Here is a 23,201-nt window from a genome sequence, read left to right on the forward strand (position 1 = left end):
TTTTTTTTTTTAAACTCCGCCGACGGCCCCCTCCCCAGCCTACGGGTCCGGGCTGCTCCGCCGGTCAAAGTGCGTGCGGACCAGTTGGCAAAGTTGAGGGCGGCGACGTCTCTGGGAACAGCTGTTTGCGTTCGGGGCGGAGGCGGCGCGCGAGCTCCTCGGGCCCCGAGCCAGCGAGCCTAGAAGGAGAGTGGAGGTTCTGGATCTCAGGAAGGGAAAAGAGAGAGAGAGAAGGCGAGCTGACGCGGGGACGCGAGACTTGAGCTTCCCCTCAAGTCCCGTCGCGCTCTCGCCCCTCGTCGGCGACCTCAGCCCGCTTATAACGACCCCACCTCTCCGGGAGCCGGAGGCCCGCCCCTCGAGGAGGAGCGCAGGGGAGGAGAGCGCGAACGCGGATTGGGTCGCCGGGGCACCCGTAGTTGGGAGCGGCGGAACGCGGGCCCCGGGGACGGCGGGAGGCGCCCGCGCTCCGAGGCTGCGGTGGGCCTCGTGGTGAGCTGGGGCCCGGTTCTCCCCGCGCGGAGAGCGCGAGCCTCGGCCGGGGCCGGGGGCGGCCCGCGCAGCGCCTGGTCCAGTCATGTGAGTCGGGTCTCAGGCTCTCAAACAACGAGGTCTTGTTTCCCCGGGCGGCCCTTCGCCCGCCGGTCTCTCCCTCTGCCACCGCCCCTCTCCCCCCCACCCGCCCTCGGCCAGGGGCGTGACGCCCTTAACTCGCTCGGGGCCGGCTGCGGACCGGCGGAGCCGGTTCTCCCGTCCCGGGGTGGGGACGCGCGGGCTCCGGCAAGGAGCCTGGCGGCCCCTGCAGGTAGGACGGCCGCCGTGGAGCGACGGAGGGCTACCGCCGCCTCCACCGTCGGGGGCCGCGAGCATCCTCTTTCTGGTGGCGCTTGAACCGTGGGGTGTTGTGAAACCGTAGGGTTGAGCTGCGGCCACCGCTGCCGCCTCCGCCTGCTAGAAGCGGCCAGCCCTGGTTAGCTTATGACTTTAATTTTTGGTCTTGCCAGCTGAGAGATCTGTTGGCTTTTCCAACTGTCTCTTGCCTTGAGGCTCAAGAACAAACTGTATTAACTAATAGTCTCGGAGGAGCCACAGTCTCCCACCAGAGACGTCTTATGTTTAGTAATTTGAGTGGAAATAACTTGATTTAACGTGAACTTTATGAGTTTCTTCAAGTATCCGTTACTGTAACCTCACCTCCAAAAATGCCAGAAAGGAATGGATGATCTTCTCCAACATGTTCCTTATTTCTTAACACTGATGACAATAACAAATGATACATTTTTAAAAGCTATTTTGTTTAAGGGAGTTTTAAATCCGTTGCAGACTTTTTTACTCTAGTGTCAACAGAATTTCAGTTGACTGCTTTCAATCAGCTAAATAATAAAACAGGATGCTGTGTGTAACAGTGCTGTGTGTAACAAGATTCTGAAGCTTGCATTTCGGACTCTAAGAAGATGTAAATCATGCAAACATTACCTTTTTAGATTCTAAATAAACTTGTTTTTTCTTTTCCAGGGCAGACTACTGGAAGTCACAACCAAAGAAATTCTGTGATTACTGCAAGTGTTGGATCGCGGACAATAGGCCTGTATGATGATTCCTCTATTAGAGAGTCTCCTAATACTGTGTTCATGTGAGATGTTCTTTGTTGATCTCAACTGAGAGCTTACAAAGTACTTTCATATGCGTTGCTCTTGATTTTTCAAAACATCGAAAAATTTCTGTTGTGTTTTCGTTCCTTGTAGGAAAGTTGTGAGCCTTCTTTATCATCAGCCCAAATTTGATTATGTACTAAGCCAAATTATTTCTCTCTGGCCCTTCAGTCACATTCAGGAACTGGACATTGAGTGGGTAATCACATTCATGTTTATGAAACACCTAGGTTATGACAGTGCTATTTGTAGTATTGTTATATACAAAGAAAAGTAAAAGCAGAAAGTCCTTAACGTGTAAAAAGAAACGTTATTGTAGTTTTTCTTGTATATTTCTGCTCTATAGGTAGTTAAATATATTTGATGTAGAGCTTTATATTTCTAAATGCTTAAATTTGAAAGACATCATTATCTTTGTCATGGAATATGAACATAGCAAACTTTAAGCACATTATTAGTATATCTTTTAGTCCAAATTCACCTTTTAAGACATAAAACGAAAGGCACCATTGATTTTTTTTTTTTACCCCATCTCATGCAGTACATAGTAGATAAATGATAGGGTATTTTTAGATGTATATTTGTATCCTTATTACTTGGTAGAGGTGGATGGGTAAAAGAATAATAACATCATTTATAACAGTGTTATGTTTCTTTGGTAGACATTTATTATTATCTACAAAGAGTTTGAGGAATTTTTCAGTTTTGTCTTTTCTTATTTCTTTTTGAATAGTTGCTAAAGTTCTTGACTGTCTTGTTTGATTTTGCCCATCCTTACCAAAAAAAAAAAGTCACAAGTTTTAAAAGCTACACAAATCACCGATAGCCTCTCTTCCTTGAAGTATGCAAGCAATTCAGTGAAGTTTTTGAGTTACCTAGAGAAAATAATTCTTTCTAGGGTTGTCTTTCTTCATTTCCTTGAATGGCTAATACACATTGATTTAACCTTTAACTAGAAACAATTTTATTTTTGATTGGGCCTTTAATATTCTCTGTATAGTAAAACCAACTTTAGGAAACCAAGATATGAAAAATAGAGGATGAATATTTGCTTTACGAAGTCACACTTTAAAGAGGAATTCACAGCAGTACTTTAGAGTAACTCAGCACGTGCATTAGGTAAGAATTGATTGACAGAACTTTGCAAAGTTAACCAGAAATTTGTTATTTCATACAACACATTTGTAATTTAGAGAGCATCCTGGCTGTTAAATAGGTAATAATATTCACTCATCAGCTCAGTCCCCATCCATCCAGTTACCATCATTCCTCATAGGTTACCCCTCTTTTCATTTTCTTGTCTGTGTTTCCATATCTGTATCTAAATGTTTCTGTAGATTCCAACGTGCATAGAAGGTAACATACTGTTTACACTGTCGTTCACCACAGTTTTATTTTTTTTAATTGGACAGCATATCTTGATGCTCTTTTTTCATCAGTGTATAAGGAGCTCCTTTGTTCTCTATTACAGCATCCTAATTTTAGATTGCCCTGCATAGGAGTTTTACATTTTGTACTATTACCACATTGTATAATAGTATTTGTTTACAATTTAGAAGGCATTTTTTAATGCCTACTTTTCTCTCAATTTGGAGAAGTTGAGAGTCATTGTTTATTCCTTTTTTTTTAGCATAATGTGGCAAATAGAGCAGTACAAATTCTAGACTCATCGGTTGTGACATTTTATGTTGACAGGTGTTTTTTGTTGTTTTTTTAATTTAGTGTATTTATTTATTTTTGGCTTTGCCGGGTCTTTGTTGCTACTCTGACTTGCTCTCGTTGCCCCACGTGGACTTCTCATTGCAGTGTCTTCTCTTGTTGCGGAGCACAGGCTCAGTAGTTGTGGTGCGCTGACTTAGTTGCTCCTCAGCGTGTGGGATCTTCCCAAACCCAAATCTTCTGCATTGGCAAGCAGGCTTTTCACCACTGAGCCACCAGGGAAGCCCCAAGAGGTGTTTCTTGAAGTGTGAGGTGTTTGTTTTTTTTTTCCACTCCTCTTTTGGCTTTGTGTCTTGCTTGAGCCCTCATTACAGTCATGTTCACTAGATTAGTCATCCAGGGTACCTTGTATTCTTCTCTGTTAATATGGTCATCATAGTTTATTTTAAGCACCAAAGGAAACCTTGTCAGAGGGCATAATAATAAATAATGTGGTTTAGTTCCTTAGCATCATTTGATTAAAAGGGCCAGTTTGCATGAACATTAATTTTATCTTTTCTGCCAGTTGTACTTCAATTTTGTTATGTTCCATTTCCCTATTTACTGTTACTTTGCTGTGAACATTATGAGGTGTAGTTTTCCTTTGTATTTTGTCTTTTTTTTCCTAACCTTCAAGAGCATTGAATTTCATGAAAGAGGAAAGAATCACAAAGAAAATGTGGCAAAGAGGATCAGTGAGGTAATCTAGTTTGTTTCTTTCTTTGCCAGTTTTTCTCTGTAAATATCAGCCCTTCATCTAGCATTCACTTTTATATGTGTCTTACATAGATTAAACAGAAAAGCCTGGAAAAGGCAAAGGAAGAAGAAAAGGCATCAAAGGAGTTTGCTGCAATGGAGGCAGCTGCCCTGAAAGCATACCAGGAGGATTTGAAAAGGCTTGGCTTAGAGTCAGGTAAAAAAGCAGCCAGCATGTTTTAAAAGTAACATCACAGGTCGTACTAAGTGAGCTCTTACCGTTTCCATAGAGAAGTTATACGCTCGGTGTACTCCTAGTGCTTTGTATATCACTAGGGCTGTGTATCAATAAGGCTGTGTATCACAGCCCTATTTAGACTGTGGGACTTTTGCTTATGCACTTTTCATTTTGCTTTTGAAGCTTCATCTTTCAGTACCTCCGTTCACAACAACTGTATCACGCTAGGGGTTACCTAGCCCTTGCTCTTAGGCCAGTAGTTCATTTCAGAGACACTTCAGTTTTTTATGGATCCTAATTTTTTGGCTAAATGGATCTATTCATTTAAAAAATAGGCCTTGCCTTATAACCCCAGTTCACTTTATCCATACCATCAAAACTATGAATCATGTTTATTTATGTAGTTGAATTATAATGAATTAACCTTTTGTGGACAGATAATTGACTTTACTACTAGAAAGTAGATTTTTATTTATTTTTTTTACTTTTTAATTTTTTTATTTACTGTTAGACACATTATGTAAATTTAAGGTTTACAGTACGTTAGCGTGATAGATTTATTGTAATGTGATTGCATTCTAGTAGTATTTATATTACATAGTTGTATGATAATCATTGTCTATATTCAAACTGTGAGGTAGATTTCTGGGTTATTTATTACTTACTGCAAATTTGTACCCTTAAACAGCGTCAGTCTTATCCCTCTCCCCCCCATCCCCTGTTAACTACCCCTGTTTGCTCTGTTTTTTACAAGTTTGACTTTTCTAGATTCCGCATATAAGTGATAACGGTATTTGTCTTTCTGTATCTGGCTTATTTCACTTAGCATAATGTGTTTAGGGTTCGTCCATGTTGTTGCAAATGGCACAGTCCTTTCTGGTGGCTGAATTGTATATATGTGTATGTGTATATATGTGTGTATTAAAATGCCATAGTTTATGTAATTAGTCTCTTCCTGATTAACATTTAGGATTCTTAGAGTTTTTTGCAGTTAGAAAGACTATTTCAGTGGGCGCCCTTACGCAGGCACGTTGTCACAATTTATATCTGTAGGCTCAATTTCAAGAAGTGAGACTGCAGATTTGCAGTGCAAATGTTTTATAAATTGATTGATGAAATCAAGCTGTCTTCACAAGTGTTGGGCTGATTTACACTTTTTCTAGAAATTATTTTATTAACTGATGTTGGAAATAACTATTCCTTTGGAAAAAAGCAAAGCCGTAAAAACTTACCTATTTTTTACACCCATGTAAATACCTGATGGATAAGACTAACAGTGGGTTTGGCCATTCATTTCAGTGTTGATCTAATGCAAAAACAATTGTATGTATTTGCATTTCCTTGATTATTAGTGAAGATAATGTTAATTCTCTGAGTTACCTTTGACTTTTTGCCCATTTTTGAGTTAGAAAGTTAGATTTGTAAGGGACCTTTGTTAGGAACATTAACTCTCTGTCTTATTTGTTATAAAGATTTATCGTTTGTCTGACTTATATATATATTTTGGGATGTTCTCCTGGATAGTCTTATATTCTTGCATGTTTCGTTTTCCATATAGGCTTTGTAATAATGTATCAGGTTCCCAAAGGAATCTTGTCAAGCTTTTGATTGGAATAAAATTATTAAACCAGAAAGGAAAACTTTACATCAGCTACTTCACCCTTCCTTCACCTTTCTCTAGAGATCTCAGAGCCAAGCGTGTCACCAGTAACCAGCACGGTCCCACCCACCTCTGCATCAAATCAGCAGAAAGAAAAGAAGAAAAAGAAAAAAGACCCTTCAAAGGGCAGATGGGTAGAAGGCATAACCTCGGAGGGTCACCATTACTATTATGATCTTATCACAGGAGGTGCGTCATTTAGACATAAAGACAGTAGAAAATGATAACTGACAGTTTATTTTGTGTTAGAACTTCAGTTATTATCAGAACACTTCAACAGTGAGAGACTAACTTTACATTTTTGCCACAATGGTTAAAAAAAAAAACATCTATGTGCCCTTTAAAAATGTACCCTTTTCATAGTGATTCAAGGTCATCACTAAAGACTTAATAGTGGGTTCCTTGTATACTATAAATATAGATAAACTATGTAGCTTTATATTTTCCCGCTAAAACTTTGTAAATATTTTAACTTTTAGGGGTGTTCACATGGAGAAAGTAGAGAACAAGAAATAGAAAGGGTGGATGGTACATATATTCAAGGAATGGGTAGAAGAAAAGTTAAGAATGGTTGGGAAGGTAGGAAATGAGACTAGAGAGTTAATGAGGAGAACCTTGGGCTACCAATATTGTGGAAATTATTAAGATCTCTAGTCACAGTCAATTTTTGACTACGCAGAAACAGTAATAATCTCTTGAGGGTTTGCACTGAGCTGTTAGTGAAGTGCATGTTGTAGTTCAGCAGTGAACCGTAATTATATGCTAAATATTGTCTTAAATTTACATAGTAATTACTTATTAATTACATTTTCCCCCTTCTGCAGCCTATTCCTTGCTGCCTTTGTTCACCATCCTACTTTATATACTGTTTCTCTTATTAATGCTTGTTTTTCATTCCTGTGTATTTCAGTTCTGTCTTGAGTCATTCATTCCATCTTTCACTCTCCCCTGCCCTAAGATGTCAGAAGGCCTTCTCATGCCTTCAAAATTTATCAAACCTGAATTCTAAGAAGTCTTTAAGGGGAGCCCTACCTGGCTCTAATACTTCTTGTGGAAGCACCAGTAACTTCTTATCCTTCATTCTGTCCTCCCTTCTTGGTTACATAGCATTCACATGTATGCTGCACAATACTACTAGGGTGTATGTTGTTTCTTTTATCTTTGAATTATGTTTTAAACCACAGACACATAATATTCATGTTGAATATATTGTAAATATTTGCCAAATTATTTTGGAAAGATTTTACAAATACAGTATATTTTGCTTTAAGCATCTCAGTGGGAGAAACCTGAAGGATTTCAAGGAAACTTAAAAAAGGTAACTGAAGCACATTAATAGTATTTTCTTTATTCTTTAAAGTGATTGGCGTTTGGGATTTTTGTTGGGTTTAGTTAATTGGATTTGGTTGCAGATAAGCCTCCCAATCCCCCCAGGCACTTTGCTCCTTTCTTTCTATAATCCTTTTGTTAAAAGGGTGGATGGAAGTGGAAAAGTGTTGTCTACCCTAAAAGTCTATGCAGGGCGAATGTTATTAGTTGATTTGCAGTCAGTTTCCATTTACATATCCCAGTCAGTCTGCAAAGAACTGTCCAGATGTTCAGAAGTGAGATATTCCATTCATGAAAGGTGGCTCATGACTAACACAAATCAGCTTTCTGGCCATGATCAGTACCAATTCCCAGGTTTCCATAGGAAAGGAAAGGTTGGCTGACTGTCTTAGTTATCTAATATATAACCACGTCTTCAGTTTATGTTGGGTTTTTTCCCTCCCATTAGGCAACAGGGAAGACTGTGTGGATAGAAGGGTTAAGTGAAGATGGCTATACCTATTATTATAATACAGAAACAGGGGGTAAGTAGTACTTTTGATGATCTTTTAAACTGTCTAAAATTGTACCTGACACTGTTCATTAGTCTGCTGGTGAACTGTCTGAACTTGAGAATTTTAGTATGCTGCTGCTGCTGCTGCTGCTAAGTCGCTTCAGTTGTGTCCGACTCTTTGCGACCCCATGGACAGCAGCCCACCAGGCTCCTCTCCCCACAGGATTTTCTAGGCAAGAACACTGGCGTGGGTTGCCATTTCCTTCTCCAATGTATTATTTTTTATAATTTAAAAGCATTAATACAATGGAAAAGCAAAGAGGTTTCTATAATATACTGAGCTGTACATTATTGTTCTCAAGTGACACTGCATTCACAAATTCTACTTCGAAACTCATTTTTACTTTCTCCACTGTGATTGGTTTTATCATGATTATTTTAGAAATATAGTCATTACTTTGGAAGATCACCTCATTCAACTTGCCCTCTCCTTTTTCAAAAAACAGAACTGAAGCTACTTTAGCAGCGGTGAAGACTGTCTAATTTTCACTTTTACTTTAATAATTTTCAGTTACATAAATATTTAGAAAACATGTAATTATTATTCCCTAATTATTTAAGTTTTTCAAATTAAGATTTTATCTAATTTCATAAAACTAGTCTGCAGTAATTATAGTTGATTTCTTCTACAGTTAAATTTACCAAAATAGCTATAGTATTGGTGTAACTCGGAGATGGTTTTTGTTGTTGTTTTTTGATTCCTGCTATCCAAAGATTGCTACATAACATTAAGTCTTTTAGGAGGAACAGGCCCTTTTCATCTCCAAGTAGATACCCAGTCTGCCCAATGATGACCGTGGTTCTATCTCAGTAAACCTGATACACTAAATCTGTGTAGACATAAAATAACTTTATAACTCAGGGGCTAGATCTGAGTGAGCTCAGCACACACCTTCTTCCCTTCCTAGCTCTGTGATTTTGGGCATCCTCCCTTACTAGCTCTGTGATTGTGGGCAAGTCACTGAACCTACAGTTGCTCTTAAGTAGAGTTGATCGTGTACTCTGTGAGGTCATGATGGTCATGTGTCTGTAAGGTTCCCCAAACAGTGCCTAGTACATATTAGATGTTTAACAAATTTTTCATGAAAGCTCTTTTGTTACTTGTGTGAAATAGAGGCAAGGAAAAGTAATGTTTTTCATTAGTGCTAGAAAGTTCCCTGCAGTTAATAAGGGACTGGACCAATGTGATTATTAATAGAGCCCCTTTTACTCTTAAAACTACCAATGTGATTATGAATAGAGCCCCTTTTACTCTTAAAACTTTCCCACTTGAAGGAGAAGGCAATGGCACCCCACTCCAGTACTCTTGCCTGGAAAATCCCATGGATGGAGGAGCCTGGTAGGCTGCAGTCCATGGGGTCGCTGAGGGTCGGACACGACTGAGCGACTTCACTTTCACTTTTCACTTTCATGCATTGGAGAAGGAAATGGTAACCCACTCCAGTGTTCTAGCCTGGAGAATCCCAGGGACAGGGAAGCCTGGTGGGCTGCCGTCTATGGGGTCGCACAGAGTCGGACACGACTGAAGTGACTTAGCAATAGGAATAGCAATGACTGAATAAAAACCACCTCAATTCTCAGACATTTACTGAGTTGCCAGTTTCTACACAGAATCCTGTAGGAGGCTAAACAGAGAAGTTCAAAGGGTCAGTCAGGAAGGTATGACAATAGTTAAAAGAGAGGGGCTACAGGTCAAGTCTAGATCAGGTCTTTACATCTGAAAGGTTACAACCCAAGTCTTAGAAAATTTTGCAGATGGCTTCACCAGCAGGCTGAGAAGACCACATCCCCACCTTGGCAGACAGCACTGGAACTCAAACTCCTTATGTGGCAGCCCTACAGTTAGTGCAACACCAACTAGGGTATTCTCTCAACCACATGATTTTACTGAAAACTCAACCAAGTGGAATATTTTCGGGTTTTTAGTTGTTATTTTTTATATTAGCCATCTGTTGTTTAACCACACGTGCATGATCATACCACCCTCTCTTGGCTTGGTTTTTGCTGCCAGTTACTCTCACTAAAATAAACTACCTACTTTTGATTCAAAAAAAAAAAACTTTCCCAGTTGAACAATAAATTTTAGAGTCACTTTTATTAAACTGAAAATAGAGAATAACTGCAAGATAATAAGAGCTGCTGTCATTTTACTAAAAGCCCAAGAAACCACTGGGTGGCAGTATAGTTCAACTGAGGGTTTTTTCTTTTCTTACGATAAAATGACTTATTTATTCAGATCCTTGCCATATTATTTCACTTTGTGAAGATCCCAGGGAAATTTCGTAATAAGTAAATTTCAGAAAATCTCCTGTGTGTCCATTACCACGTTTCCTGAAATTGGTGGTGGTTAAATTTTGAGTCCTCAGAATGTATTACCCAGTTTTTAGGTCTCTTTCCATTGGGGCTGTAGTTGATCTAGTGAACATCTAGTGAACCCAGATTGCTTGAATTTAATTTCTGAAAGCTAATAGCAAAATCTTTGAGAATGCTTATTATCTTCTTGATTAAGTGATGGTGTGAAACAGATGCAGTGTTGTCACTTAATATCTTGCAAGTGGTAGGAAACATTATATTGGAAATTACTTTTAAATAGAATTGGTAACTAAATAAGATGACTGTTAAAATGTGTTGAATAGAATCCAGATGGGAAAAACCTGATGATTTCATTCCACACTCCGGTGATCTGCCTTCTAGTAAAGTCAATGAAAAGTCACTTGGCACCTTAGAAGAGTCCAAATCATCAGATTCACATGGTGAGTCTGATGGCGAACAGGAGGCAGGAAAGGAGAAGAAAAAAGAAGAGATCCCAACAGAAACACAGAAGCTAATAATAAAGTTTAAGGTAGGTTCTTGGTTCTTTACAACAGTTTGTTAGTTTATAAAAAGAGCTATAGACTCTTCAGCTTTCTGGTAGAAGGTGGAAATAAAACCAAGATATGCATGACTTTTGGCACCTGGATAAATGATACCAGCAAGATAGTAAATTGATTTTTAGACCTCCTAAGTTTGAGCTGCCTCTGTAACATCCAGAGAGCTGTCTGAACATGCATGGATGAATGTCTAAGGCTAGAAATGTCAACTTGAGTATCATCAAAATACTAGTAGTAATTTAAGTCTTAGAACAGATGAAATAACCTAGAAAAATTACTTTGGGAAACATTTAACTTTAAGTGAGAGAGAAGCCCACAAAGCAGAATGAGGAAAGAATGATTAGAAAGGTATGCAGAGAAGCAGAAGAATCCAATATCCCAGAAGCCAATGGAGTAGAGAGCGTGCATGCCAAGTCGCTTCAGTCGTTTCCGACTCTTTGTGACCCTGTGGACTGTAGCCCGCCAGGCTCCTCTGTCCATGGGATTCTCCAGGGAAGAAAACTAGAGCGGTTCAGTAGTTCGGTTTAGGTAACCAGGGACTGGACCTGCGGCTCCTGCGTTGCAGGCGGATTCTTTACCACTGAGCCACTGGGAAAGCCCTGGAGTAGAGAGCATCAAGGACTAACTTGGTCTAGAAAAGAAAAAATGTCCTTTGAATTTTGCAGACAGGAAGTCCTTGATATCCTTTTAGTGGTTAGACCAGAGTTTCAGGAGGTAAAACTCAGGTTACAAGAGGATGGAAAGTGGTGCACAGTGTGTGGGGGGGGGTATGAAATGAAAAGTAGAAATTAAATGATAGGATGGTGGCTACATACTGACTTTTAATTGTGAGAGGTCTGTAGTGGTGATGTTTTCCTTAAGAGGAACTCCAAAAGAATACCAACAGGGGCAAGTGAATAGGTTACTCATTCTCTGTGGAAAGGTCAGGCTTTCATTTTCTATAAGGCTTGACTGTAGATGAGTTGCTGTCAGGGAAGAAGTCATGCCTTTTAGCCTCAGCTTACTCATGTGTAAAGAAATCAAGATTGTTTGCTGAGAGGAACTTTGGGGAGCTTGACAACATTAACAGACTCAAATAATCCCTGAGCCAGGTTGGGAGAGGAAATGAACCAAGAAAGAGGGTTGACAGGTGGTGGTGCTGAGTGCCCAGCCGTGGTGGGAAAGTAAAACCAACATTTTAATAGTGTTAATAGTATTGCTGGACTTCCCCAGTGGCACAGCACGTAAAGAATCCGCCTGCCAATGCAGTCTCTTGCAGGAGATGCAAGAGACTTGGGTTTGATCCCTGGGTTGGGAAGATCCCCTGGAGCAGGGCATGGCTACTCACTCTAGTACTCTTGCCTGGGAAATCCCATGGACAGAGGAGCCTGGCGGGCTGCAGTCCATGGGGTCTCAGACACCACTGAGCACACTCATACACAGTAGTATTGCTAGTCCTCCTGCTTTTGTGACCTTTCTAGGAACAGTCAGGAGCCTGGATGCCAAAGTGGACAAAATACGTAACATTGATCCATGGTTGAGTACTGGCCTGAGAGGTGAATGAATATCCAGGATGCTGGAGAGAGGGCGCTTGCAGCCTTCCCTAGGGTCTTGTCTTTGCCTGCAACTTCTCTACCCACCCCATAAATCTTGGTGGAACTTAGGGTGAAGAACGTATCCAGTTTGTAAAAGAGCAGCAGCAACGCTTTTTGTGTAACACATATCTCAGTGTTTATAGGTAACCCAGCATCCAATTTGGGACAGAATTATTAACTCCAAGCAAACAAAATATTTCAAAGTATCCGGCCACTTGCCAGAGAAATCAGTAAACACCTTGGTGTTGCTGGTCTATAATATTTCTATATTCAGATTTGAACATTGCTTTAAGCAAAATATGGAGTCATACTGTAATAAGGTTTTATTATCACTTTGCAATTTAATCTGTCACAGAAAACATCATCAAGTCTTCATCCACTGGAATAATGGGTGAATAGTATTCCATGTTATGAATATACAGTGATTAATTCAGCCCTGTGGAGCTGTATATTTATTTTGAATAATCACTAAAGGGACCAGGAGAAGAAATAACTGGAGGTACATTACTTAGCAGTGTGTTACAGTCTCTGCTGAAATTGGATATCATAAATTCTGAAGGCTAATCAGTTTGTATGTTGTGTGATTCTTTTTGTGGTAACACTTGACAGACCGATGGTTGGATAGATTTTTAGGTTGGAGATTTTCAGATCTTTTACAATAGACAGGCATAGGGACAAAGATATTTAAGGGAGATAGCAAAGGAATGTCTGTGAAGTGATTCTCTGTGGGCTGGGGCCTGATAATGAAGAATATGAAGTCTAGATGAGACCAGCAGACTCAGAGCGCAGGAAATTAAGGTAGCAGAGATAGCAGCAAGGTTGAACAGGAAGTATAGAAGTAAGGGAGCCAGGAAGCCAGCGGAGTAACATTGTGTTGGATTTGTAAGATTGCACAAATTATTGTTGAATTTTAAAATCAAGTGTAGAAAAATCATGAATAAAGCATATTTTTGAAGGAAATGTTATTCAGCAAAAAGAAAAAAAAGATTCCACAAGTGGGGAATTTCTGAGTGATGCCCTAATTCAAATTAACAGGAACAGAAATGTGAGGATTTAATATTTGACTACTACCTATGCACCAGGTGCTACATGTGAGGAAAATACCTTACTAGGTCACTGAAATATAGTGAAGGCCAAAGTCAATGGTTTTGTGCATCACAAAACTGAGGGTCGGGAATTTTTCAGCTCTAGGATGACCACAAGAGTTTGAATAGAGAGAACGTGTTGCCTGAGTTAACCAGTGTCACCACTTCCATGGAGTAGTGGCCAGAGGTCATTAGATCACCAAGTTTGGAGGACAACTGTATAGAAGGTGGTACAGGTCTCAGAGGAGGCGTTTATTGCAAAGTAAAAAGTTTCACGTCCTTAGTAAAAATGTTTATTTTAAAAATGACATGGTCTGGAAGCAGTCATGATTGCTAGAGAAAGCTGATGCTGTGTCCTGGTTCTGTGATAGCAGCAGCATAAGATAATGTGTTAACATCCATTCAAAGGATTGCAAACAAAACAGAGTCCCAGGACTGCCACCCGTGGTAGTACAGTTTGCAGAGCGGCTAAACCGAGCCACAGGGCTTTATTATCCCAGTTGAAGGGGTGCCGTAAAAGCACCAGCTCTCCCCAGGGGCTCTGCAGAAGCTGCTTCTCCTTCAGGGATGTGTCTTTTCCTAATTTCATGTCATTACCAGTTGTATAGGCCAGTAAATTTCTGGCAGTGTCCTCAACGTGCAGATGGATTTCAGTTAACTTTAATTGGCTGAGTGTTAGTCATTCAGTCGTGCCCAACTCTTTGCAACCCCATGGACTGTAGCCAACCAGCCTCTTCTGATCGTGGAATTCTCCAGGCAAGAATACTGGAGTGAGTAGCCATTCCCTTTTCCAGGGGATCTTCCCAACCCAGGGATCAAACCCGAGTCTCCTGCATTGCCAGCAGATTCTTTACCATCTGAGCCACCAGAAGTTCTTTACGTAGGTAATGGGTATAGAAGGGTCCAGGGACATGGCATTAAATTCAGAAGGGGCGCAGTATAAAGGAAGGTCACTGTGGGACATGTGAGGAAGGAGAGAAAGCAGTGAAGTGGAGGAGAGAGGATAAATAAGGTCTGTGTATGTCTCTTAAGTGTCGAACAGGTAGAGGGGTCATGGTATATTTCAACAGCCTTGGCCATGGTATGTTAGCATTTTAGACATAATGAAAAACCTAATCAAGCATTAAAGAAGTCCTTTCATGTTCATTTGTTGTGTTACGTGCAAATTTGAACTATTGTTTTAATGCATTATTATTTATAGATCAGTAGCAAGACTATATTAAAGAAATTTTGGGTCCTGGCAGTTTTCTTTGAGGTTTGTTACAAATATTTCTTGACTTTGACATTCCAGGAAAAAAATAAAAATAGTAATAAAAGAACTGAACCAGAAACACAGAAAGAAAAAAATACCCAAGGGAAGAATTCATCAGGTCCAAGTGAAGAAAAACCCAAAGAAAAAAATACCCAAGGGAAGAGTTCATCAGGTTCAAATGAAGAAAAACCCAAAGCTCATAAAAAGCCAAACCCATATGGAGAATGGCAGGAAATTAAACCAGAAGTTGAGTCCCAGTAAGTACCTGAAACTTAATCCAACAATTATAACTTAATCCTGTCCCATATTATTATAAGTATTTTATGTCCCAGTACTTCTGTAATTATAGTACTTAATTTCAGGAATACGGTGCTCATTAAAAAGTGTAGCTCATTTCATTTCTAGAGTGGTTTTATTTTCTCTAAATATTTTAAAATGTAAACTAATGTTTATTTTTTAAAGTAAAACTAAGCATTGTTTTCATTCTTACAAAGACATGACGTTTCTCTTGACCATACTAACATGCCATATACATATGAGTATTTTCACACTCACCATGGTTATTCTATCAGAGAAGCAAATGTCTGCATATGTAGTGCATGCTTCATGGAATCTATCTAAAGGCAAGAAAACAGCCCTTGTTTTGTTAATGTATTGAAAATGGCTTATGACACTTCACCCAAGGTTTTAGGTTTTTATTCATAAAGCAGAATGGTTTTATCAGCTAAACAAGGTCATGGTAGAAATGTTACCTGGTTTACATGATTAGCTTATGTGTTCATATCACTTATTGTCTTTGGATCATTTACACAGTGAAAGGAAAACGTCACCCACGCTTTCTCACACTGGTGTTTCTTAAATGCTTAAAAAATATCTTTGAGTGGGAAAAAAGTATCTGTATGAATCAAACGGTTTTTCTCCAAAACACTAGTGCTGTGGATACTTTTATAGTGAAATTATTCACTGTTAAACTGTACTTTGATGGAAAAGTCATATTTTTTCACAAGGTGGAGGAGTGCAAGTTTTGGGCAACTTTATATACGGTGCTGATGAGAAGTGATTCCTTAGTGATAGCATACAGAATATACCTGAACTATTAAAGTGTCTTTAGTAAATATTCAGGTTTTATTTATGTTATTTAATGAAATATTAGGAAATATGTATTTAATGCTGCATAGTGCCAGGGACCAAAGTATATCGACTATGTATATTGAAGTTGCAGAAATAATACACTGCATTAATTACTTGGGCTCTTAAGTGATTTACAGTAGGAGAATGGTCTTCCTGTACCAACATCACCTATACTTTAAAGTTGAGATTTCTTAAAATTTGAGTATCTTGTTTTCCCTGTGATAAGTTTACTGAAAAGCCATTTTTCTTAACATCAACCAGTTTAACAGGTGATAGATTGTGTCTGACTTCCTAAGTAGATTTACTGGTGAGGTTGAAACTTTTTTCCATATGCCTGTATTTATTAGTGTTTTGTATTTACTCTTCTGTGAATTGTCTGTTCATATGCTTTGCAAATTTTTCTGTTAAGGTATTAGTCTTTCCTTACTTGCATAAGATTTCTATGTAGTGCAGAAGCTAACCATTTATTAGTAGAAGAATTTGTAGTTTGACTTTTAATTGTGCTTAGAATGGTTTTAGATGTGTCGGATTTTGTAATGTTTAACTAGTTGATTTCTTTTCTTTTCCTTTGTGATCGGTTTTATTGCTATTACCCATTTTCATTTAAAAGTCAAGTTTATACTTATATTTCCTCCTGATTTGTATGGCCTTACTTCTTTTTTGTGTAATTATTTAATCCATCTTTAATAATTTTGAAACATTGTATGGGATAAGATTCTAAAATAATTGTTTACCTTCCCTGGCAAACCAATTCTGCCAGTACCATTCTTCCTCCCACCTTTTTTTTTTCATTCTTCCCCATTCTTAAGTGGCCTTTTTTTAATCTGTGTTTAACTCTTAAATTTACCAATTTCCTTCTGACTACCTATTGTTCCATTAATCCATCTGTCTTTGTGACAGTACCATAAAGATTTAATTACTGTGATTTAATATATCCTTTTATATGATGCATATTGATATCTCATGGTTTATCCCTATATTTTTTTTCCAAATTTTTTAAGTAGTCTCTTCCTATTTTTTCCCAGTTAGTCATTTGCAAGTGTTCAACAAGTATAGAATTTATATAAATATTACAAATAAATTATGGCAACAATATTGTTTTCAGTATTTCATATTTTTATCAAAAAAATATTGTTCACTTTTACTCTTTTTACTCATGGCATTTTGTAGGCTTTTCTATCCAGCTTTTGTCTGTAAGTCTCATGCTTGCAACCCCAGGACTAAAAACAGTGACGGGCACATAATAGGTGTTTGTGAGCTCAGTCACTCAGTCATGTCTGACTCTCTGGGACTCTGTGGACTATAACCTGCCAGGCTCATCTGTCCATGGGATTTGTCTAGTGGTTCAGGGCACCAAACACAGGGGCGTGTGGCAGCCCTGGATCCAGGGGGTGTGTCACCACTTTAACTCCAGTCACTAGGATCCCACGGCTATGTGGTCCTCAGCAGACACTGCAGGGCTTCCCCAGGGGCTGTTGGGGTCTTCAGGAGCACTTCCAGGTTCAGCAGCCAGCGGCCGGGACAGGCAGTGGTGGTGGCTGGCTCTGGCAGGGTACAGAGACTCAGCTGCAGGGCCAGCTGAGATGCCTGTGTGTGTAGTGGGCAGGCAGGCAGCAAGGGCCAGGGTCAGCTACAGGTTCACTGGCAGCTTCAGGGACCCTGGCTATTGGGGTGCTTCCTCATGGCTGCACAATCTCCCCATGAGTATAGACACTGTGGTGGAGGATGGTGTCGGGTCAGGCTGGGGGAATGCCTGTGTGCTGCCACAGGGATGGTTCCTGAACAGCACAGCAGGGTTGTGCAGGCCAGCAACAGAGAAGACAGGACCTGATTCAGGCCCACAAGCCAGCAACTGCAGAGACCCGGACTGTTGGCATCATCTCCTGTGTTCATTGCTCCCCTCTGGGCAGTGGAGGCTGGTGATGGGTGGCAGGACAGCAGCGTGCAAGCACACCACTGGAGGAGCTCACCTCAAGCATGCCAGCAGCCGTGGCGTCAGCCGTGGGAGGGCAGTCCAGGCTGCCATCTTGCACAGCACCCTGAGCTGACTGCAGCAAGGAGGGCAGAGGGACAGAGGCAGCTGGCATCCGCGAGCACGAATAGCTGTGCACCAAGGTACCTGCTGAAATCTGGGGCGCCCGCAGCAGCTGTGAGGCCTCTTGGCGCTTTCTGCAGCGGCAGAAGCGGCTTGTTTGTCCGTAGCACAGGCCACTGTGGACCGCAGTCACTGCCACTCCTTGGCTGCTCTCTGTAGTCCCGGGCTTTTTTCCCTTTTCCTATCCATCTCTGTAGGTCCCAGCTTCACTGCCGTGGGTGGGATGAAACCTAAGCAGGACGTGGCCCAAAAGATTGCATCAGCTGGGCTTATCCCTGTCGTCTTTTCTTGGTGAGGGGAACTCTTTCCAGCTGGGAGGTTTCCTCTTGTCTCTCAGCGTTGTCAGCCTGGGGAATGGGAGGATGCAAACAAAGGGAAGTTGTGTTTCTTCTCTTCTTTTGCAATTATTCTCATGGTGTTTCATCCCATTATGTTGCTTAAGTTTCCTAAATGGACTCAAGCAGTTTTTCTTCAAGGATAGCTGTCTAATAGTTGATCATTTTGTGGGGATGGAGACTGGGGTCTCCACTAAAGGCTTTTTAAATGTTTTTCCTTATTGAAACAGCTCTTATTTTTAATTGTCTATTGAATTACATATCCATTTATTAATGGATTTTTCTGCTGCTTCATTTCTACCTCTGTAATTTTCTTCCTCTGACTCCTCTTAAGTTTCTTTGTGTTTGTTCTTTATTCAGGTGAACACTTAAGACTGTTGAAGGGGTGAGGAAGGGGTCTGTTCTTAGTTCTTACTGAAATTGATTAAGACAGTATTGTGTCTTAATATAGACACAATAGTGTCTAAACACTGACACACTGTGTCTTAGTATTTCTGTCCATATATCACATAAACTTTGAAAGATGCTTGCTTGATTTCATTGTTTTTGGAACAGTTTAATATCATGTGTTTGCTTACTTTTTTGACTTGGTGGTTTTCCAAAAGGACTTATTTTTCAAACTCTTAAGTAGGTTGGTTTGTTTTTTCACCTTTATTACATTGTGTTCAGATACTATAACCTTTACAACGTTTGCATTTTTAATTTGGAAATGACTATGGTTTTGAGGAAGTGCTTATGTAATTACTTTTGAACTTATTTGAAAGGAAGATATATTCTCTGTAATATATTTTATTTATAGTCTCTTTCCTTTCTTTCAAACATCTTTTCCTCTGATTATGTCACAAGGGTTTATTCCCTACTTCATTGCCACTTCTGTTAGCTTCCACTTAGGAATTTCCTAGGACCATGATTTCAGAAACAGACTCATTCTTTATTTTCTCTCTCCCATAATCCTAGTTAGGAAGTAATACTATGATTTGATCACTTTATCAAAATACAACACAAAACACCAAGATGGTGAAATAAGTGAGTCTGTCATAGACTTTCTTGGATAGAGATTCATTTGTCCAGCCCTCAAACCCTTCATTTCTCAAATCTTTCTTTGCTTGGCTAATGGAATATTTTAGTTTCACCTGGAAGCAGAGGAGTCTAGGGGAAGGGATATAGGTTTTAGATCAACACAGGCCTAGGTTTTTTGTTTGTTTGTTTTTTAAATATTTATTTGGCTGTGCCAGGTCTTCATTGTGGCGTGCAGGACCTTTAGTTGTGGCATGCAGATTAATGAAGCGTGTGAATTCTTAGTTGCAGCACTTGGGGTCCAGTTCCCCAACCAAGGATTGAGCCTGGCTCCCCTGCATTGGGAACACGGAGTCTTAGCCACTGGACTGCCAGGGAAGTCCCTGGCCTGGGTTTTAATCCAGGTAATATTACTGCTGTAATGGTTTGGTTGACCAAGTTATTTAACTTCTCTCTAAGCCTCAGCCTCTGTAAAAATAATGAAAAGCCAAGAATGAATACCCCATCAACTTCAGGCACTGCTAGCCTTCTTGGAAAGCACCATTGTTGGCAATCTAAGGGAAAATAGTGAAGTAGGAAAAGCCAATAAAAGTTGCATTTGTCATATATGTTTAATACAGTAAAGAAAAGTTTGGAAGGCATCTGTATTCAGAACAAATCAGATTTAAGACCTATTCCAGTAAGCACACCTGTTTCCTGCATCCCCTCGTCAGATTCTGAGGAAATGTTATATAACATCAGGATCTATTGAGATAGCTTCTTTGTCACGTTTTGCTTTTTCTAGTTTTGAACTATACATTACAGGTTTGAAATTTTCTTTGTTCTTATATTCTTTGTATTTACATATTTTCTTTTATGTTGTTTTTTGCAGTCCTAGCAAGCTTCCTATTTCAGTTTCTAAAATTATTACAGTGCTTAGAGACCTCTTTAAGCCTGTGAGCTTATCCATGTGTATATAGAATGGACCATGAAAGGATCTCTCAGTACTGTCACCATGGACCTCTCTGCACAGTCTATGTGAGAGGGAAACAAACTTGTTAATATGTACTTTTCAGATAATTGAATGGAAGAGCATATATTAAATTTAAATTCTAAGCAAACACATAGAAATCATGTCTCTGCAGTTATCAAGAGCCATAGTTGATGAGAAATCACTGTGAAGGCCTCTGACTTTTGTCTCCACTTTCCTCTGACTTGCCTGCCTTTCTCAGGCAGGGTCTCCCCCCTCCGTAGCAAAGCTCTCGGCTTGTCTCATACTGACAAAGATTCCAGCGATAAAGAAGTGCTGCTTTACCAGTTCCCAAAGTGGCCCTGTTTAGCTTTCATCAGATACCCAGTTCCCACTCCTGAGCTAACCACTGTGAATTCTGACTGGACATGACCTGAATTAAGCTCAAAACTCAGAGAGGAAGAAAGAGGTCGTTTCCAAAAGGGGGGGAAAAAAGAAAATTTAAGGCGTTCTAGTACTAAAAAAGACACTAGAAAAGCCAAAATGGAATTATTCTACTCTAGGTGCCTAGTGCATAGTCTGGTTTGTAGTGTACATTTAGTAGGATGCTCCTGTAAGAATGACTACTACTTGAGGAACTTGCCTAACGGTCCAGTGTAGGCCTCCGTGCTTCCAGTGCTGGGGATGCCGGCTCAATTCCTGGTTCAAGGAACAAAGGATCCCAAATGCCATGCGGTGTGGCCAAAAAAAAAAAAGACCAGTACTCTAGATCTACCATTACCTTTCAGACTTCTCCTGGCCCCTGGGAAAGGTTTTCCTCTGTTTCCAAGGATCAAGATGAATGACTACATTACACGGGTTCTTCTGAGATTGGGGGGGTGTGATCTTTACTAATCTTCACTGTTCTTAGATGGGGAGTTCTCAACTCTTGATATCTGAGACTTCTAACATTTAAATCATCCCTTTACCTTTTTATTCCTTTTTCTCTCCTGTCATCACTCTTCGTTTCATGCTGACCAGATAATCTTTTGGTTTCAAGTGAAAAACTTGAGTTACTTTAAATTTTAAGAAGAGGTTAATGAAAGTTCCCTGGCAGTCCAGTGGTTAGAGATTCCGAAATTCCACTGCAGGGAGCCTGGGTTCAACCCCTGGTTGGGGAACTAACATCCTCACAAGAAAAAAAGAAAGGAAGAAGGTTATTATTCAAAAATTCCCAGAAAGGTTCTTCCTACAAGCCACAGGAGAGGTAGGAATTGGGCTGGGCCTCACAGATGACTGGAACCAGGCCTGAAACATTGGCAGGATTTTCCATCTCCCATCCTGCTTTTCTTTGCAGGCCTTACTCTCTTATCTCTACAGAACTCCTTTCTCTGAGTAGGCCAGTGTATGGTTCCCAACAAGTTTTATATGCTTAGCCACTAGAGAGGTAAATATAATGGTCTTCCTGGTCCATGTTCAAAAAGCTCATGGGTGGCATGAATGGCTATGGTGTGACTTAATGCTGTTTCAGAGACCGGTTGACTATGTTGAGGGTAGAGACTATGATAGGCTCATATTAATCGGGTAATGATCTCTGGACTAGTCATCTGATTAATTATAACAGCCAAGTAGATAGTCCTACTACACCAGGACATTGAGATTCCATGGTTTTCATCGTGTGCTGTGAAAGCCTTCAGAATTCTCAGTCCATCACAAAATCCCTTTTCATAGACACTTCTCATTTATATATGTTCTCATACTGCTAAGTTACTTCAGTTGTGTCCGACTCTGTGTGACCCCATAGACGGCAGCCCACCAGGCTCCCCTGTCCCTGGGATTCTCCAGGCAAGAACACTGGAGTGGGTTGCCATTTCCTTCTCCAATGCATGAAAGTGACAAGTGAAAGTGAAGTCGCTCAGTCGTGTCCGACTCCTAGTGACCCCATGGACTGCAGCCCACCAGGCTCCTCCATCCATGGGATTTGCCAGGCAAGAGTACTGGAGTGGGGTGCCATTGCCTTCTCCGTATATTCTCATATATAAGTACAAACGTTTCCTTCAATGATATACCCAGTAGGAACGAAAGAATAGAAGGGATTTTCCCTTGTGTGTCCACCTATATGGATGCTCAGTATCTTAAGTAATATTATAAAATCAGTATTTTAAAATAATCACCTTCTCCAAAATGACCAGCTTCTAATTTCCAGTATTATCATTAGAAAGATGACCTTGAGGTTTTGGTGGACTCATATATTATGTAAAAGTTTGTTTTACACTGTCAAATAGTGGTTTTATTTTTTTTCTTTCTATTCCAGTGAGGAGGTAGATTTGGAGCTTCCAAGCGCTGAAAATGAATATGTATCAACTTCAGAGGCTGATGCTGCTGGGGAACCCCAACTGGTTTTTAAAGAAAAAACAGTCACTTCTCTTGGAGTCGTGGCAGATGGAGTGGCCCCAGTCTTCAAAAAGAGAAGAATTGAAAATGGAAAGTCTAGAAATTTAAGGCAACGAGGTGATGATCAATAATTATAAGAAAGCTTTTAATGTGTGTTTTTTGGACATAATAGAGACTGTACATCTGTAAAAGCTCCTCTGTGTTTGTTTTACATTTTATTTAAGTGATAAAAATTTAGACTTACTCTGAATGTATTTTATGTGAATTTAAAATAAATCTTTTTTTATGTGAAATTGATTTTTGTTCCTAAAGTGGAAGCCTACCACATTGCATTGTAATACAGTGTATTATCTTCAGTGTCTAAAAACTGGTAATTATGTCATAATATAAGATGCTATGTATCTGTTATTTAAAACGTTTATCCCATTCTTCCTCTTATGAACACACTTGTACTGCACTGAAAATGAATTACCTTTGCATACTGATATTATCCAAGAAATAAGAATTATACCACAAAAGAGAAGATTCATAGCCCATGATGATTCAGTTTTGAGGATCCTGTCAGAAAGGCTGATGTAGAAAGTATGTGCATATCTTGCTTACTTTTTTCAACTTAAGGTCAAGGACCAAGAGCCAGGACTGTAGCTCAGGTTGTGGTTAACAGGGAATGAAAATCGGACCAAAGGAAGATAGG

At 40.0% G+C, this 23,201-nt stretch overlaps 1 protein-coding gene across 3 annotated transcripts; it reads left to right on the forward strand.

Moving 5' to 3' along the window:
- The first annotated feature begins 440 nt into the window (after positions 1-440).
- Positions 441-22,800, forward strand: WBP4 (WW domain binding protein 4). Of its 3 annotated transcripts, XM_061434450.1 has the most exons (10): positions 441-579; positions 1,516-1,588; positions 3,988-4,050; positions 4,140-4,263; positions 5,966-6,133; positions 7,216-7,262; positions 7,722-7,797; positions 10,463-10,668; positions 14,647-14,864; positions 22,428-22,800. In XM_061434450.1, coding segments are annotated over exons 1-10 (1,188 nt in total). In that variant the 5' UTR covers positions 441-577; the 3' UTR covers positions 22,639-22,800. The 3 variants fall into 3 exon arrangements, with proteins under 3 accessions (XP_061290434.1, XP_061290435.1, XP_061290436.1); XM_061434451.1 differs by lacking the exons at positions 441-579; positions 1,516-1,588 and adding an exon at positions 1,599-3,623; XM_061434452.1 differs by lacking the exons at positions 441-579; positions 1,516-1,588 and adding an exon at positions 1,599-2,771.
- Positions 22,801-23,201: the final 401 nt, after the last annotated feature.

This window comes from Bos javanicus, chromosome 12 (assembly GCF_032452875.1).
Source record: "Bos javanicus breed banteng chromosome 12, ARS-OSU_banteng_1.0, whole genome shotgun sequence".
Taxonomy (NCBI): Eukaryota; Metazoa; Chordata; class Mammalia; order Artiodactyla; family Bovidae; genus Bos; species Bos javanicus.